This window comes from Mirounga angustirostris, unplaced genomic scaffold (genome assembly GCF_029215605.1).
Source record: "Mirounga angustirostris isolate CCGP_5_RB_7025 unplaced genomic scaffold, mMirAng1.0.hap1 SCAF_1, whole genome shotgun sequence".
Lineage (NCBI taxonomy): Eukaryota > Metazoa > Chordata > Mammalia > Carnivora > Phocidae > Mirounga > Mirounga angustirostris.
In genome coordinates, this window is record NW_026991709.1 from 153,842,207 (window position 1) to 153,859,150 (window position 16,944).

The 16,944-nt window shown below is 45.0% G+C and overlaps 1 protein-coding gene across 2 annotated transcripts in view; it reads left to right on the forward strand.

Annotated features, from left to right (window-relative positions):
* Window positions 1–10,437: 10,437 nt before the first annotated feature.
* CRTAP (cartilage associated protein) overlaps window positions 10,438–16,944 on the forward strand; it is a 33,299-nt gene continuing 26,792 nt past the window's right edge. Inside the window, exons 1-2 of one of the 2 annotated variants that reach the window (XM_045904100.3) lie at window positions 10,438–11,094; window positions 14,986–15,135. In XM_045904100.3, coding sequence (XP_045760056.1) covers window positions 10,624–11,094; window positions 14,986–15,135 — 621 coding nt within the window. In that variant the 5' untranslated portion in view covers window positions 10,438–10,623. The remainder of the gene's footprint in view (window positions 11,095–14,985; window positions 15,136–16,944) is intronic. The other variant, XM_045904099.3, reaches the window with a different exon arrangement.

Genomic DNA, 16,944 nt, shown 5'->3' on the forward strand with positions numbered 1-16,944 from the left:
TGGGTGTACAGTATAGTGATTCAACACTTTCATACATCACCCTGTGCTCATCACTACGAGTGAGCTCCTACTCCCCATCACCTAGTTAACCTACCCCCGCACCCCCTCTGCTCTGGTAACCATCAAATTGTTCTCTAGAATTAAGAGTCTGTTTCTTGCTTTGTCTCTCTTATTTTTTTCCCTTTGCTTGTTTGTTTTGTTTCTTAAATTCCACATATGAGTGAAATCATACGGTATTTGTCTTTCTGACTGACTTATTTTGCTTAGCACTGTACTCTCTAGCTCTATCCATGTTGTTGCAAATGGCAAGATTTCATTCTTTATTTATTATGGCTGAATAATATTCCATTATATATATACACCACATCTTCTTTATCTATCAATCGATGGACACTTGGGCTGTTTCCATATCTTGGCCATTGTAAATAATGCACTTATAAACATAGGGGTGCATGTATCCCTTTGAATCAGTGCTCATGTATTCTTGAGTGAATACCTAGTAGTGCAGTTGCTGGATCATAAGGTTGTTCTAGTTTGCATTTCTCTATATATGTGTGTATGTATATATATAAAACTTTTAAATATATACATATATTTAATTCTTTCCAGCTTTATTAGTTATAATTGACAGCACAAAATTCTTTTAAATATTATATTTTGCTAACTCCTTATTTTGAAAAATAAAATGTAAGGTTAAATTATGCTATTAACAGATTCCCTCCTGAACTAAACTTTAGTTAGGCTCCTCCTGTCCTTGCCAGGCCTGCATTGCCTTGTCTTAGCAAAGAATCCTGCTTAGTCAGTTTAGGGAAAATTCCCTGACTCTTGATACCCGATCAAGTTCCTCATCCCCTGACTTTGACTTCTAAGTCTTTGACCTGCCCTTAGCAAGAATTTTCTGATATCCCCTGTTGTAATTTTCTACCCACAACCCCCTCACTCTGCTGGTAAGCTATAAATCCCCAGCTGTCTTTGTTTTTGCTCTACTTAGAATTGAAACCTAAAAAATAGAAAGAAAGAATTGAAACCTATCTCTCTCCCCTATTACAACATCTTTTTTTTTTTAAGGTTTTATTTATTTATGAGAGAGAGAGAGCGCGAGTGAGGGGAGGGGCAGAAGGAGAAGCAGATTCCCCACTGAACAGGGAGCCTGACACGTGGTTCCATCACGGATCCCAAGACCCAGAGATCATGACCTGAGCCAAGGCAGACGCTTCACTTACTGAGCCAACCAGCTACCCCACATTACATCTTGAAGGAAGTCTTCCTTACCATTTTAACAAGTGTCAGAATAATTTTTTCTTTAACACTAGTTTGTACAACTTGTGGATCCTTAAAAAAACCTCAATTTGGTTTTTAAACGCCAGGAGAAATGACTATAGAAGTCAAGAATAGTGGTTACTTAGGGGGGTGAGGAGCTGAGATTGGGACCCAGGCCACGCAGGGGCTTTTGGGGGCTGGGAGGCAAGAGAGTTTTGTTTCTTGAACTGAAGGGTGGTTACAAGGGTTTTCTCCATAATATAACTCATTAAGTCATGTATTTGTTTTGTGTCACTTTCTGTATCTATTTTTTTTTTTAAGATTTTATTTATTTATCTGAGAGAGAGAGAATGAGAGAGAGCGAGTACATGAGACAGGGAAGGGTCAGAGGGAGAAGCAGACTCCCCGCCGAACAGGGAGCCCGATGCGGGACTCAATCCAGGGACTCCAGGATCATGACCTGAGCCGAAGGCAGTCGCCCAACCGAGCCACCCAGGTGCCCACTTCTGTATCTATTTTTAAAATAAGTTAAAAAGTTATATTTTACTTTTAAAAATGTTTCAAAAACCTTTTGTATTGTGTAACAAAATAGCTAAAATTCCATTTGTTCATGCCTTTCTCTTTTCCCACTGGGCATTTCCTTGAGAAACTGAGAAATAGTCACTGGCTCTCCCTTCTCAGGTTCTTCTCATGCCTGAAACACCGACTGCTTCTCCTTGTATGGTGAAGTCCTTTTCAAACCCTGCAACCTGGGTCCAGTACTGAAAAGCAAGGGCTTTGGAAGCTGACACACCTGAATTAAAATTCCAACTATGCCACTTAGTATCTGTGTGACTGTGGGCAAGTTACTTAACTTCTCTGAGCTTCAGTTCCTTCATTGGTAAAATAGTACCATTCTTCACTGGTAAATTGGTAAATCATTTTACTTCATTGGTAAAATAATATCAAACTCACAGGGTAGTTGGGGAAGTTAGCAGAGGTGATGACTACAAGACATTTGGCACATACAGAGTGTTAGTAGGACAGTTGATGAAGTCAGAATTAGGCCTGTAAGTTAATTTCTTGAGTTCGATAAGGGTACAAAGTCTGAAGATTAAATAATAGTTTTGTATTAATTTATTGATTTGGATACTCACACTGTGGTTATATAAGAGGATGTCTTTGTTTTTAGGAAACAAAAGGGCATCACCTTTGCAACTCTCAAACAGTTCAGGAAAAATGAGTATATACATACACGTGGAACAATAAAGCAAATATGATAAAATGTTGACATTTGGGGATTCAAACAAGGAATTCTTTGTATTGTTTTTTCAACTTTTTTCTAAGTCTGAGTTATTGCAAAATGAAGTTAAAATTTAAAAAAAAAAATCCTTAGCACATGGCAGATTCAGTTTTTCCCACTTTCCCAGCTTATAGGCCCAAGGTGATAATATACAGCAGGCATTCTTAACTGAATTGAGGCACAGGGGTTGACAAAGCCCAGCTGCTCAGATCTGGCCTGCTGCCTATTTTTGTATGGCCTGTTTGTTAAGAATTATGTTTGTATTTTTAAATGGTTGGGGGGAAAAAATCAAAAGAAGAATGATATTTTGTGACATTCGAAAACAGTATGAGATTCCAGTGTCGGTGTCCACAAGTAAAACTGTATTCGAACACAGCCACTTCCCATCCTCCACGTTTTGTGTATAACTGCTTTTGCATACCGGCAGAGGGGAGTCATCCAAACGGAGCCCTTAAGGCCCACGAAACCTACAAGGTGTTTTATCTGGCACTTTACAGTAAAAGCTTGCCCAGGGAGTATGGATTGCAGTTTGTTTCTGAGATTTGAGTACTTGCCTTTGTGTTGTAGTAGAGCTGACTGCTTTATCAGCAGTCAGTGTCACTTCTGCCTCACAATCCAAGTTGCATGTTGTTACCCACATTTCACGGAAGAGGAAACTGAGGCACGGAGGAGTTAAATGACTCGCCACAGAGCTAGACGGTAATGGAGGCTCTAAAGTCATATTGCCTGACTTTAGAACATGAGTTATTTTTACAAAGCTGGGCTTCTGGCTATATTTTTTAGTTCCTGTTCAAGTGTGCACATAGAGTTTGCTGGGATATAAAGCCTCCTGCTCCGGGTTGTGGGGGATATGAAATGACCACGAGAAGTCTGTTGCCCTCTAGGGATAGGGACTCCTGTCCAGTGAGAAAGATGTTCACATACACAATTAAATATGGTGCATGCTAGGGACGCCTGGGTGGCTCAGTCAGTTAAGCATCTGCCTTTGGCTCAGGTCATGATCCCAGGGTCCTGGATTGAGTCCCTCATCGGGCTCCCTGCTCAGCGGGGAGTCTGCTTCTCTCTGTCCCTCTGCCCCTCCCCCCTGCTCATGCTCTTCGTCTCTTTCTGTCTTTGTCTCTCTTTCTCTCACTCTCTCAAATATATAAATAAAATCTTAAAAAAAAAAAACTATAGGGACGTCTGAGTGGCTCAGTCAGTTAAGCATCCGCCTTTGGCTCAGGTCATGATCTCAGGGTCCTGGGATCGAGTCCTGCATTGGGCTCCTCACTCAGCAGAGAGCCTGCTTCTCCCTCGGCCCCCCTGCTTGTGCTCGCTCTTTCTCTCACAAATAAATAAATAAAATGTTTAAAATAGAAATATGGTGCATGCTTTAATATAGACCAGTGATACTCAGTGTGGTCCGAGTACCAGTGGCGTGAAATAGGTTCAGAAATTCAGAGTAGGTCTTTAGAAACTTGTAGCAATTTGAGAAAGTTTGTCAGGTGAATCAAATCATGCAAAAAGAAGATGTGAATTTTGTAAGTCTGTTTTTATTTCCTTTCCTAGTTATTTACTTTTATTGTATTTTTACAGCAGGATCAGTCCTTGAAATATGGGGAAAAGTACTGATAACCACAGAAACAAAACTGATCCTTCACCAAAGGTACTTTGAGAAGCACAGAGGCCTCATCTGTAGCCTAAGAACAATGAAGGAGAGAGAGATGTGTGGCCCAATAAAACAGATGAAAATCCTATTTTTCTATGCTAACAGGGCTTTGTGCCCAGGAGAATGAATCTCAACCCCTTTGACCAACCTAGTTCCCCTGATGGTCTTAACAAAGCTTTGCTATTCAGCAAATTTCAAGTCCTTATGTCAGTTCTGACCTGTATTTCAGCATAAAAAGTTAACAAACTTTACTTTTCTAGTACTTAGAAAATTCTATTAGAATACTTGTAATTTGGAATAGCTTTTAGGAGTATTAAATGATATATGTTAAAGGCAAGGAAAAAAACAAAGCCTCCGCTAAAAAGACATGACACCTAAATACAATGCATGATCTCAGACCAGAGAGGGAAAATAGCTAAACAAGACGTTATTGGGACAATTAACGAAAGTTGAATATAGACTATGGATTAAAAAATAATATTGTATCAATAATAAAATACCTAATTTTGGTAATGATACTGTGGCTATGTTCTTAGGAAATACACTGAAACATTTAGGGGTAAAGGGGTATAACTTACTCTCAAATGGTAATAATAGTATGTATCTATTTACATATATATAATTATATATTATACATAGTGTACACATAGATTACATGTCTATGATGAGACAGCACATTATGGAACAAATAAGGCAAAATATTAACTATTGATGAATTAGGAATAGGGCATCCAGGAATTCTTATGTCAAAATACAAAGCTATTTAAAAATAGAAAAATAAAGTCTCTAGCCTACAGACGTGGGTAGTTCTGCTGTGTAGCAAATCCTTATCTTTCTCATGTCTTTAAGTTTTCTGACATAGAAAGTCCTGAGACTTGTATCCTGGGGTTAGGTTGTGCAATCAACTGATGGGTATGGTTATGAAACGATAAAAAGATAAAATTGTGAAATAATTGACCAACAGTTTGTCCACAGTTCCAATAAAAGTCAGCAACTGTGTATCAGGAACTGGATCACACCATATGGCAGTCCTAAGGGTTAGGATATCCTTGTCCCCATGTCCCCATGTCCCTTGTCTCCCTTTGAGGAGTTTGAGATGTCTAGAAACAAAATGTCCCAAGTGAGACCTGACTTCGGGGAGAAAAATTGATGACTTTGTTTTAGACACTTTGTTCTCCTATCTTCTTTCTGTCACCCTATTGTCAACAGCATCTGCTTCCCCAGGATGTCTCAGCTGCACTTTTCGGGAGTGTTTCTTTCCCTCTCATGTTTGGTCTAGACTTGCTGTTTCTTCTTTAGGGGCTTGTAGTCAGCCCACCATCTCTGTCTTCTCAGCCACATCTGTGACTGTGACTCACTTCTCTGAAAGATCAGAGTCATTTGCTAGCTCATTGAAGGTTGCAACCAGCTGTGGCCAGAATGCCTATTTGTTCTGACAACGACCATGTTGGTCCATCAGTGTCTCACATTCTGTGTAATTGCTAGAGTTGTCAACATTTAATCAGGGGGATTTATGTAATCTGGATTTCCAGTTTCTCTTCAAAGATCAGAAGGTCTCATGACACCAGATCCTTGGCCCCTTCAGGGTAACAGTGGTCAGAGATATGCATTGGGACCTTCTTTAGGCAGGGTTGGCCCCTCTAGTAGGCGACAATCTCCATCCATCTGGTCCACTTCACTTTTGACATAACTGAACATCCCCATGAGATACTTCATTTTGTGACTCCTAGGTCAGAGACTATCAGTGGTAATGTGATCACAATCTATATAATTGCTGTATCAAACCCATCTCAGTGACACCACCACTAATCACCTGTCCCCTGAGCCCTAGGCTGCCTGCTTCAGACTAGGTTACTGCCATCGACTGAATGTTGGTGTCCCCACCCCCAAAGTCCTGTGTCAGAAGCTAATCCACCATGTGAGGGTATTGGAAGGTGGAGTCTTTGGGGGTCGTTTGCATGATTAGATCATGAGAACAGGACTCTCATGAATGTGATTCATGCCCTTATAGAAGAGACTTCAGGGAGCTCCCTGGCCCCTTGCACCATGTGAGGATACAGTGATAAGACGGCTATCCATGAATCAGAAAGTGGGCTCTCACCAGAACCAAATCTGCTAGCACCTTAATCTTGGACTTCTTAGCCCCTAGAACTGTGAGGAATCAATTCCTGCATTTATAAGCCACCCATTCTGTGGCATTTTTGTTGTAGCAGCTGGAACAGTTTAAGATGGTTACCCAGCCGTCTTTGGGGCCCACACAAGACTCTGTCCATGTCTCCAATTCAGCTCTAATGGGAGGGTCATTGAAGGCTTACTTCCCTGTCTTCTCCAGACTTTGAGTTCTCTGAGGAAAAATTTGATAATCTTTTCTCTAATATGTACCTGACACACAATAGTTCACTATAGGTTTACGTAACAAATAAAAAACAATGATGTCTTATCTCTACTCAACTTGCAGTCCCTCATGGTCAAGGAAGTATGTTTGATTCAACTTTGCATTCCAGCACCAAGGGCAGGACCTGCTATAAGGTGGATGCTGAACAGAGCTTTGAAAGAATGAATAAATTGATGATACAAAAGAGAATTTGTCATTAAAGTCCCATGGGGGAACACTAGCCCCTATAATGAGGAGACACTGTTAGACCTAGCTCTCTTGAGGCTCAACAGCCCCATAAACAGGAGTCAGCCACACAAGACAGTGTCTGGTTTCACTTCCTTCTACAGGTTGTGTTGAATTATTATGGGAAGCAATTGTTCTCCCCACCTCCACCTGCACATCCACAACCTCACTCCTCAAAGGCAACACATCACATCTTTGCTGTCCCATACTCCCTTACCTCACTCTTCATATTCAAGCCCTGGTGGCCTTCTTACAGTCTTTCATACCCTTCATGTCTCCTCCCCTAGAGTTACCTTTTGTGGGGCTGGCAGGTTGGCTTGCAATATGTGGAGGTTGCCTGGGATCCAAGCAGCTCCCAAAGATTTCCCAAACCCCACTATCAAAGCAGAGTGGCCTGGAAGTGGCATAGAGCTGCCGGACCTGGAAGGGCTTGGCCAAGGGTAATGAGAAATGACTCCTCAGTGGTGACCAACCAGGACCAAACGATGTTTCAGCAAAGGTCACAGCTTCCTTGGACTTAATGGGAGTGGCAGGCCCCAGGGGACCAGGCACACTCCACTCCCAGCTCAGCTCTCTCCACAGCCTCCTTCCCTCCATTCAGAAGGGATAGTTCAAAAAGTTTTTTTCAAATAACAAGTAACTATAAAATAATATCTTAAAAAAATATACAGCATAAAAAAATGATGCAGTGGGCATCCTCATGGTCATTCCCACCCCCTCATCCCCATGGACTCTCTCCCAATTCCATGCCCTTCCTTCCACCTTACAGGAAGCCACTTTCCAAAGTTTTGGTTTACGGTTCCTTTCTCATTATGGTTTTACCCTGTGTGTTTGTATGAACCAGACCATATTGTTTGCATTCCTAAAGAATATTTTGTGTACTTCAGCATATTTTTAAATTCTAGACAAATACAATCACTCTGTGTTTGTTTATTTAAGATTGTTTAGATTGAACTGTTGTTATGTGTGGCTGGGATTCTTTCATTTTTCTCCTGCTGTAAAATGTTCTTCTATGTGCACATACTTTTAAAAAAAAATCTACTCTTCTGCTTATTGGATAGGTTATTTCTGCTTCCTGCTAGCTGTTTTATCTTGCCCAAAACACGTATTACTTATAAAAAAGAATGAAGTGGAGAAAATGGACGCAACCCTAGCAAAGTAATCAAAATTAACATCGCTGATAAAGGCAGACATTGTGTTCCTCCCATGTGACACGTGAGAAGGATGCAATATTACTTCCGTGGTGTTCAAGTCAAAAGCACTTAATATGTATCTAATCATGAGGAAAGATCAGAGAAACACCAATGAATAAATAGACTTTTAAAAATACTTTATTAAAAAATTTTTAAAAAAAATACTTTATTTGTTAGAGCAGTTTTAGATTTGTAGCAAGATTGAGTAGAAGGTACAGAGATTTTCCATATACTGCCCAGCCCCCTTGGTTCACAACCCTCTGGGGAGCTTCCTGGGTGAAATCTGACACTGAATGTAAAGGGAGGGGGCAGGGAGAGATGGAAGAAAGAGGCAGGCCACTCCAGGCTGGTGGATGGCAGTTTTAATAGCAAAAGGAACTTACATACAAAGGCTTGTCTTGGGCGACAGCATCAGCATCGGATCCCCGCACCTGCCCGCCACATCTTAAGTTCATAAAGAGGCCTTAGTCAAGTATAGTGTGCAGGTGTTCTCAACACCACATCACTATCTCAAGGCTGTGTCCCTGGAGTAGCTTCTGGGAGCAGGAAAGGCATGGGGAACCCACATTCCAAAGACAAGGGAGCGGGTGAGTCACCTTCCGTGTTCAACGCACAGGTTGATAGGCAGTCATGTCTTTTTGATGACCTCCCCCAACACCCCTGCCTCCACACATGCACAGCCTTCCCCAATATCAAAATTCTGCACCAGAGTGGTACATTTGTCATCATCAGTGAAGCTACGTTAACACGTCATCACCCAAAGTCCACAGCTCACATTAGGGCTCACTCTTGGTGTTGCACATTGCATGGGTTTTGACAATTGTATGATGACACTTATCCACCATTATAGTTTCACTGCCCTAAAAATTGTCTGTGCTGTGCCTATTGATCCCTGTGTCTCCCCAGTGCCCAGCAACCACTGATCCTTTCACCGCCCGCCTTCATAGTTTTGCCTTTTCCAGAAGGTCATACAGTTGGAATCATACAGTATGTAGCCTTTTCATATTGGCTTCTTTCACTTAGTAAAATGCATTTACATTTCCTCCATGTCTGTTTGTGGCAGGATAGCTGTTAATGCTGAATAATGTTCCATTGTCTGGATAAATTATACAGTTTCTTTATCCATTCACTTATTGAAGGACATCTTGTTTGCTTCCAAGTCTTGGTGGTTATGAATAAAGCTGCTGTCAACATTTGTGTGCAGGTCTTTGTGTGGACATAAATTTTTCACTCATTTCAGTAAACACTAACAAGTGCGATTGATTGCTGGATGGTGTGGTAAGAGTATGTTCAGTTTGGTAAGAAACTGCCAAACTGTCTTCCAAAGTGGCTGTGCCATTTTGCATTCTCACAGCAATGGACGAGAGTTCCTGCTGCTCCACATCTCGTTAGCATTTGGTATTGTCGGTATTTTGGATTTTGGCCATTCTAATAGTTGTTTAGCAGCTCACGTTGTTGTTTTGGCCTGTATTCTTGAAAAATGTCAATGGAATAATGAGAAAAGCTGAAGAAAAGAAAAGCTAAAAGATTACAGACCATTACATTGTGGAGACAAATAGATACAATACATAATCCTGGACTATATTCTGTCCATGAGGGAAAAAACCCCATAAAAGACATTAGGACAGTTGACAAGACTGGAATAGGGAATGTAGATTAAATTATTCTATTAATATGAAATTTCCTGGATTTTATCATTGTCTAATTTTGTTTTTAGGACCTACAAACTGAAAGATTAAGGGTCAAGTAGGCTTAATGTATGCAACCTGCTTGCAAATGATTCAGGAAAAAAATATATAGATAAATTTAAAGAAAGGAAATGTGGCATAATATTAGCAATTTGGAATGTGGATCATGGATACATAAGAGTTGTTTGTACTATCCTTGCAACTTTTCTGCAAATTATTTAAAAATAAAAAGTTTAAAGAATTAGAAAAATAATAGTTCTGCCTTTAACATTCCATCCATATCTTTTGATGCACACACACGTTTCTCGATCATATTCTGGAGAGTGGAATCGCGGACTCAAGGTATGTGCATCTTCAACTTGATCAGATAAATAGCTTACAAAGTGTCACTGACATCCTTATTAATTTTATTTATTCTTCCTCTCTCATTGAAATGTAAGGTCGTTGGCAGTGTTGTCAAAGTGTGGGCCTTGGGCCCTCAGCATCAGCCTCACCAGGGCGCTGGTTAGAACTGCAAATCCTCAGACCCTCACTCCAGACTTGCTGAGTCAAAAACGCTGAGAGCACGGCCTAGAAATCTGCGTTTTCACGTCTTCTAAGTGACGAGAAAGTTTAAGTCGCGCTGTGATGCGTTAGGGCCGCGCCTGGCTTGCAGGCCGCCAGCTCCAAACAGATGAACAGTGGAGGCCGGGAGCCCGGGTTAGACGATGCAGAGCCAGAGGGCAGCGCGCCATCCCCAGGGCACCGTCCCTGCGCCGACAGCCGCTCCCGGACCCCCCGGCTGGGTGGGGAAGGGCGGCAGGACGGGGCGGGCCGGAGGCTGCTGTCCCCGCCTCCCAAGCCTCGGGCTCGCCGCGTTGCGCAGTCCTCCGCCTTCCTTGCCTTCTCGTCCCCCTCCTTCCTTCTTTCCTTCCTTCCTTCCGCCGGGGGCGATGGAGCCGGGGCGCGGGGCAGCCGCGGCGCTGCTGGCGCTCCTGTGCGCGGGTTGTGCGCTGCGCTGCGGGCGCGCCCAGTACGAGCGCTACAGCTTCCGCAGCTTCCCGCGGGACGAGCTGATGCCGCTTGAGTCGGCCTACCGGCACGCGCTGGACCAGTACAGCGGCGAGCACTGGGCGGAGAGCGTGGGCTACCTGGAGATCAGCCTGCGGCTGCACCGCCTGCTACGCGACAGCGAGGCCTTCTGCCACCGCAACTGCAGCGCGGTGCCCCAGCCCGAGCCCGCCGCCGGCCTCGCGCACTACCCCGAGCTGCGCCTCTTCGGGGGCCTGCTGCGCCGCGCGCACTGCCTCAAGCGCTGCAAGCAGGGCCTGCCAGCCTTCCGCCAGTCGCAACCCAGCCGCGAAGTGCTGGCCGACTTCCAGCGCCGGGAGCCCTACAAGTTCCTCCAGTTCGCCTACTTCAAGGCAAGTCGGCCCGCTCCGCCCCCAGGCCTGGGCTCCGCCCCCAGGCCCGGGCTCCGCCCCCAGGCCCGGGCTCCGCCCCCAGGCCCGGGCTCCGCCCCTCCGTCTGGGGCGGCCTCGCACCGCCTTTCCCGATCCAGCCTGCGCCCACCCAGCGTTGCCCAAGGACGCCTCCAAATCCTGTCTCCCCCCTTCTTCATCTTAAATAAGGATGAAAATACTTTTCTGGAAGGGTTATTCTGGGGCAGAGAATACGTACACAGAGTGTCTAGCCATCCAACAGTGCCTGATAAATGTTAGCTGTTATTTGAAGACAGACTCGTCTTTTCTGTGCGTATCTTTAAAACCCCTTTTTCTCAAGTAAGTGGTGACTTTCAGTAATGGAGGGGAAGAGGACCTGAGCTGCCGTCTAGTTCCCTTTAAAGAGGAGGAAGTTGAGGCCAGGACAGGGCAGGGGCTCGTCGGGAGCACACACCCAGCCTAAAGGAGCCGAACTGTGCACTGTGGTTCGTCAGGATTGGTATCGGCTCTTTCATCTGGAATTTAACACAGTTGTCTTCCTCCTTCTTTGTGGCTGCTTAAATTCTGTGATTGCTGGCTAAAAATAGCCACAAATTGCAGTTCTTGATCCTTGGAGTCCTTTCTCTGGGGACCCGCAAATTTTAAGAATGGGCTGAATGCCCTGTTCCTGGATAAAGCGACTTTATCTTGGCGGGTCGTTACCAGGTTTTGCCAAGAAAGCCCTCTCAAAGTCCAGTTTCTACTTTATCTAATTGAAAACGATTTTTAAAGGAATATATTGCATTTATTTTAATGACTACAAAAATAGATTCATGGCATATTCCAGACTCTGGAGGTAGAAGTTGTTTTGTTTTGAAACTTTGCTTTGAGTCTTTGGACTGCAAGATCTGTTTTTTGTATTTCTGAAACAGAGCCACCTGATGTTGTTGCATTCATAAGAGCAATAAAATAGCACAAAACCCTAAGTAGGTGAAAAGATGAGTTATTTCTGTGCTTACATTTTATAAAGTATTGGTTTTGTGAATGTTTGTCCTGGCAATAAAAAAACGGTTTTAAAATAGAACCAGGGGATAAGATTAATAAAGCTCCAGGACATTGAAAAATGATGGCTGGCTCTTAAAGGACTATGTTTTAAGTTAAAAATGACTCATTTAATTCTCTCTTTTTTGTATAGCTTTTGCCAGATACAGTCTGAACCAAATTTGAGTCATATAATCAAGGGGGAAATGTTTTATTTTTAAAACTGGAGGATAGTAGAAGCTGATTTATCTACAGATGAATTTGAAACAAGTGATATAGGGAGCAGGGGAAGAGTATTTTACTTAATGTGACCAGAAGGCAAAGATTTTCTCCTTCATGATGGTGTCCTCAAAGGTCAGGATGGTCACAGCTATTCTTCAAAACCTTCCACCGGTCTTGTAACAATCACTTACTTAAAACTAAGTGAAATGCCATCTGTCTTGGTATTTTGAGATCTCTTAAAGGACAGGAAAGGTTCAGGATTTTATTATTAGTAAGCCAGGATCTTCAGTTAGTTGCTTCAACTGAAAGTCACTGAAGAAGTGATTTGAGGTGGTGTTACTGTATGGTTTATTTTTTTCCTTAACGATGTTTCTGTTGTCACACTCGGTCTGTGGGTAGGAGGGCGTGATTGGTGGCAGGCACATACACCCTGCTGGGCACCCGAAGGCTGGAGGCTGGTGCCGGAGACAGAGCTGCCTGCTGTGGCGAGGCTGAGCAGTGTTCTTGTGCTGCCCTGGTTTGCAGGCCTCCGTTTCACTGATTAAGGACAAACGTCTCAGTTGAACACACAGGTGGGGATGGTGGGTTTGGCCTGTCAGAGGGAGGTAAAGAGGCACGGATGTGTGATCTTGCAGAGAAGGTACTCCTGGTGGGTAGCCCTGAAGCCCACCATAGGGGTTTATGTCACCAGCCCACCTTAGGTCCACACCATCAGCTGTGGTTCCCTCCAGGGCTGCATCTCTGTGAAATGCCCATCTTCCCCGTAGGCCGAGCAAAAAGTGGGCCCCCACACTTGATCAAATCTTTAATGGTTGTTAAACTGAGCAGGTAGAGCTGGCCCCCTCCCAGGCACTCCTACCCCCCACCTTGCCTGGACAAGGACTCTGTCTCCCCACCCCCACCCCACGCCCAGCCACAGGGCCTGCCACTGCATTGAGGCTGATTTAGGAGTAGCTCGTTTGGTAGGTAGCTGGGGTCCTCTCATGCAGGTGGCTGTCTCTCAGGAGCACCTGGGAGGGTAGTGCTCCCACCCCCTTCTCCAGAACCTGCCTGGGTTTCTGTCAGAGGGTTAGCTGCCAAGATGTGGCTCCATGTTCCAGCTGGCAGGGCCCAAGCTGAAGTGAATAAATCACCCTTTCCTCTCCAGGAAGGGGTTCCATTTTGTTAAAACTCAGGTCCTAAGTTAGAGGCCTTAAAAATCCCTTTCTGTGCCCCTTTTCTAAATGTTCTTCTGAGAATTAGAGAATCGCAGTTCGTTGGCAAATGCTTTAGAGGGCTGCATTCATACGTCCTCCCCTCCTTGTAGCTGGCAGACTAGCCTTTTTCTGGCCAGGGGTGTAAGGCGTTCTGTAGAACTCTTTGAAAAGCATTCCCACATAGGCCACTGACTGGCCCTTCCAGAACATCAGCACTGACACCTGGGAGTCTGCCCTCATTACCACCCAGTCCTTCTCCAGTGCAGCCGCTGCCTTGTCTCCAGATGACTCAGCACCAGTCCTGTTTCATACAGATAATCTGCTACCCTCTGATTCTCAGAAATCCAGAATGTACCAGATATCCCTTTATTTTCTCTCTGCAAACCTAATTTCCTAATTCCCACCTCTGAGCGTCGCTCTGGGTTGGCTGAAGGAGTCTCTGTGCACGTGTAGGGTGCCTCCCCTTCCCCCACAGCAGGTCGTGCCATGATTCCAGGGGACAGCCAGAGACAGCACATTAGCATGGGGGCCTGATGCTTGTTGGCTGAGTGTCCACACAGGGAGGTGTCCGTATCGCTCTAGCCCATACCCCCCAACACACAGATCCCCCCCAGAGGACCTCTGCCCTCTGGGCACTGTCCACGAGGGGGCCAGACCTAAAGCTCCAGGGCCAGAGACCTTAATCGAGGTTGCTCGGAGATACACGGAAGCATACTGGAGTATATCGCACATGGAGGCAGGGTTTTCTTCCCCTGTTTTGCTCACTGCTACGGACCCACTTCCTAGGATAGCACCTGGCACGTAGGAGGGCTTGTGTGCTGAGTGAACGGATGAGTGAATGGGGGGGTTGGTCATCGAGAATGGTAAAGCAGGAGGTTCTATGAGAGACTTGGGAAGATAGTAATATATTTGGGGATATATCATATATATAAAATATTAATATATTTTTCCAGCAGAAAAGGTGTGGTGTAGTCCCACTGGGTAGTTAGAGGGATGTTGAAAGGTGGTTATTTACAAAGGCTAGTAATGGTGGATGTGACTCCGCCTGGGCCAAAAAGGGCACGGGAGAGGAAAGTTCCAGGAAGCAGGAAGGAGCGAGACTATCCAGAGAGGGCCACCACGAGAGGAGCTGTGACCTTCAGTTAAGGGCCAATAGCGGCCCAAGGTGACTGGAGGGAGGGAGCCAGGAGACTAAGTAACCCAGCTTACCCCCTTGCCTTCCTTCAGGCTCCCACTGGGGCTCCTCACTGGTGAGCCCCATTGGAAGCTGGAGAGCAAGAGAGTGCAAGGCTTGATGGGCCATGGTAGTCACTGAACCCTCAGCTGGAAGCATTGTGTTGAAACACAGTTACTTGAAGGACCGAACATTCTTGTTTTGCAAAAATCACTGCTCATCCTCCATTGAGTAGAGCTCCTCTTACTTTGTTGTACTCAGGCGAATAATCTTCCAAAAGCCATTGCTGCCGCTCACACCTTTCTACTGAAGCATCCTGATGATGAAATGATGAAGAGAAACATGGCGTATTACAAGAGCTTGCCTGATGCCGAGGACTACATTAAGGACTTGGAAACCAAGTCATTCGAGGTATATTTGGGTTTTTACACAGCAAGGTAGCTGCAGTGTGAGTGGCTAAAGAAGCGGATCTTGATGAACAGCTATTGACATCTAAGGACCTCTAATGGTTTTTGATGGCATTGATGAATATTATGACAATGGAAAAGATTGACTTTTTAGCACAAAGTTGACCCATTTGAGAATGAGATTTTATATTCTATGATGCACTTAAAGCCACGTTTCCTTTAAATGCTGTATTTTAGAAATAAGGTCATTTTGGGGTGCCTGGGTGGCTCAGTCGGTTAAGTGTCTGACTCTAGATTTCTGCTCAGATCATGATCTCAGGGTCGTGAGAGCAAGCCTCATGTCAGGCTCCTCGCTCAGTGGGGAGTCTGCTTGGGATGCTCTCTTTCTCTCCCTCTGCCCCCCTCCACTCCTGCTCTCTCTCCCTCTCTAAAATAAATAAATATATATTTTTTAAAGAAATAAGGTCATTTGATCATTTAGTTTAAAGATAGAGGAATAAATACATGTCTTGGAGATCATCCAGAAATGACCAAGAATATAAGAAACAGGAGCATAAGTTTCCATTTCTGATGAAACTAGAAGACACATCTTTTTATACACACACACACACACACACACACACACACACTCACACCCCATATGTATTGAGGTGGAAAGGGAATCGAGGAGCTTGGAGGACTGACTTGACAGATTAGAGGCTACTACTGAAATCTAGGCATCTTGAAGGGGAGTCTGAAGGGAATGAATGAGGAAGACTAACTCCTTTGAGCACTTACTGTTGTCCAGATCTATCGAGTTTGGATGCCAGGGGCATGGGTACCAAGGAAGGGTTAGGGTAGGGTTGAAAACAGCAGGATGTGCTGAAAGTATCCAAGGACTGACTTTAGTCAGCAGGGTCATGCATGTGCCCAAGATCTCTACTTATTTCTTGTGAGACCAAGCAGCTTGTGAGACTGACTGCAAACACACTTTGTCATTGGTGGTGACCCTCAAATATAGGCTGCAGAGTCTCTATTCTGGTGGCCCTTCAGTTTTCCAGGGAAGAATTCTCCAGCCTTTTGCAGGACTAGTGAAGTGTCATGCTTGTCTGCCTGTGTCTGAGAGCCAGTCTGGGGAGAGGGGTGGGGGCCTCATAGCTGAGTCAGAGACTTTACCTGCTTCTTGGTTCTTAGCCTCATACCTCAACTCTCGATCTGCAATGCCTGATCCCTGACCCTACAGCCTTTATAGATAGAGTCTCTAGAATAAATCACCAGGCTCTGGTGAGGAGCGGCTTTGGGAGGTGGGACCCCTTGGGTGCACAGGTGGGTGGGCCTCCAACAGCCCCATTCAGACTTTCAGCCCTGCCTTCTGTTCTGGGCCTGGCACCAGTCTCTGTGGTCGCCAGTGCCTGCAAATGCCAACACGTGTGTGATGTAGTGCAGTGCGTAGTGGGGGAGGGAGGTCGCTTCGCCCCAGACCCTCCTCTGTGATAATTTGGCTTTCTGTCCTTCCAAAAGTCGGAACGTCTTGTCCGCTGCTGGCTCCTTTTCCATTCTCCCGTGAAAAGGATTTCTGCCTGTGGTTTTCACTGGGCTTGGGGAGCAGAGCCGAGTGCTCGTGGTCAGTGCGCTGTGCCTCACTCCTTCCCTCTTTGGAGTCCTGCCGGGTGTGGTGGGGCTGCCCGGCTGTGTGCCCAGGGCCACCCCCGCCATGCCTGGCTTTCTTCTTGCTGCCGCCGCCCTGCCACCCCTGCAGAGCCAGCTGCCTGGCGTTGCTGCTCGTGTTCCCAGCCTCTAGGCAAGTGGTTCAGTTCTCTGCCTGTCTGATTTC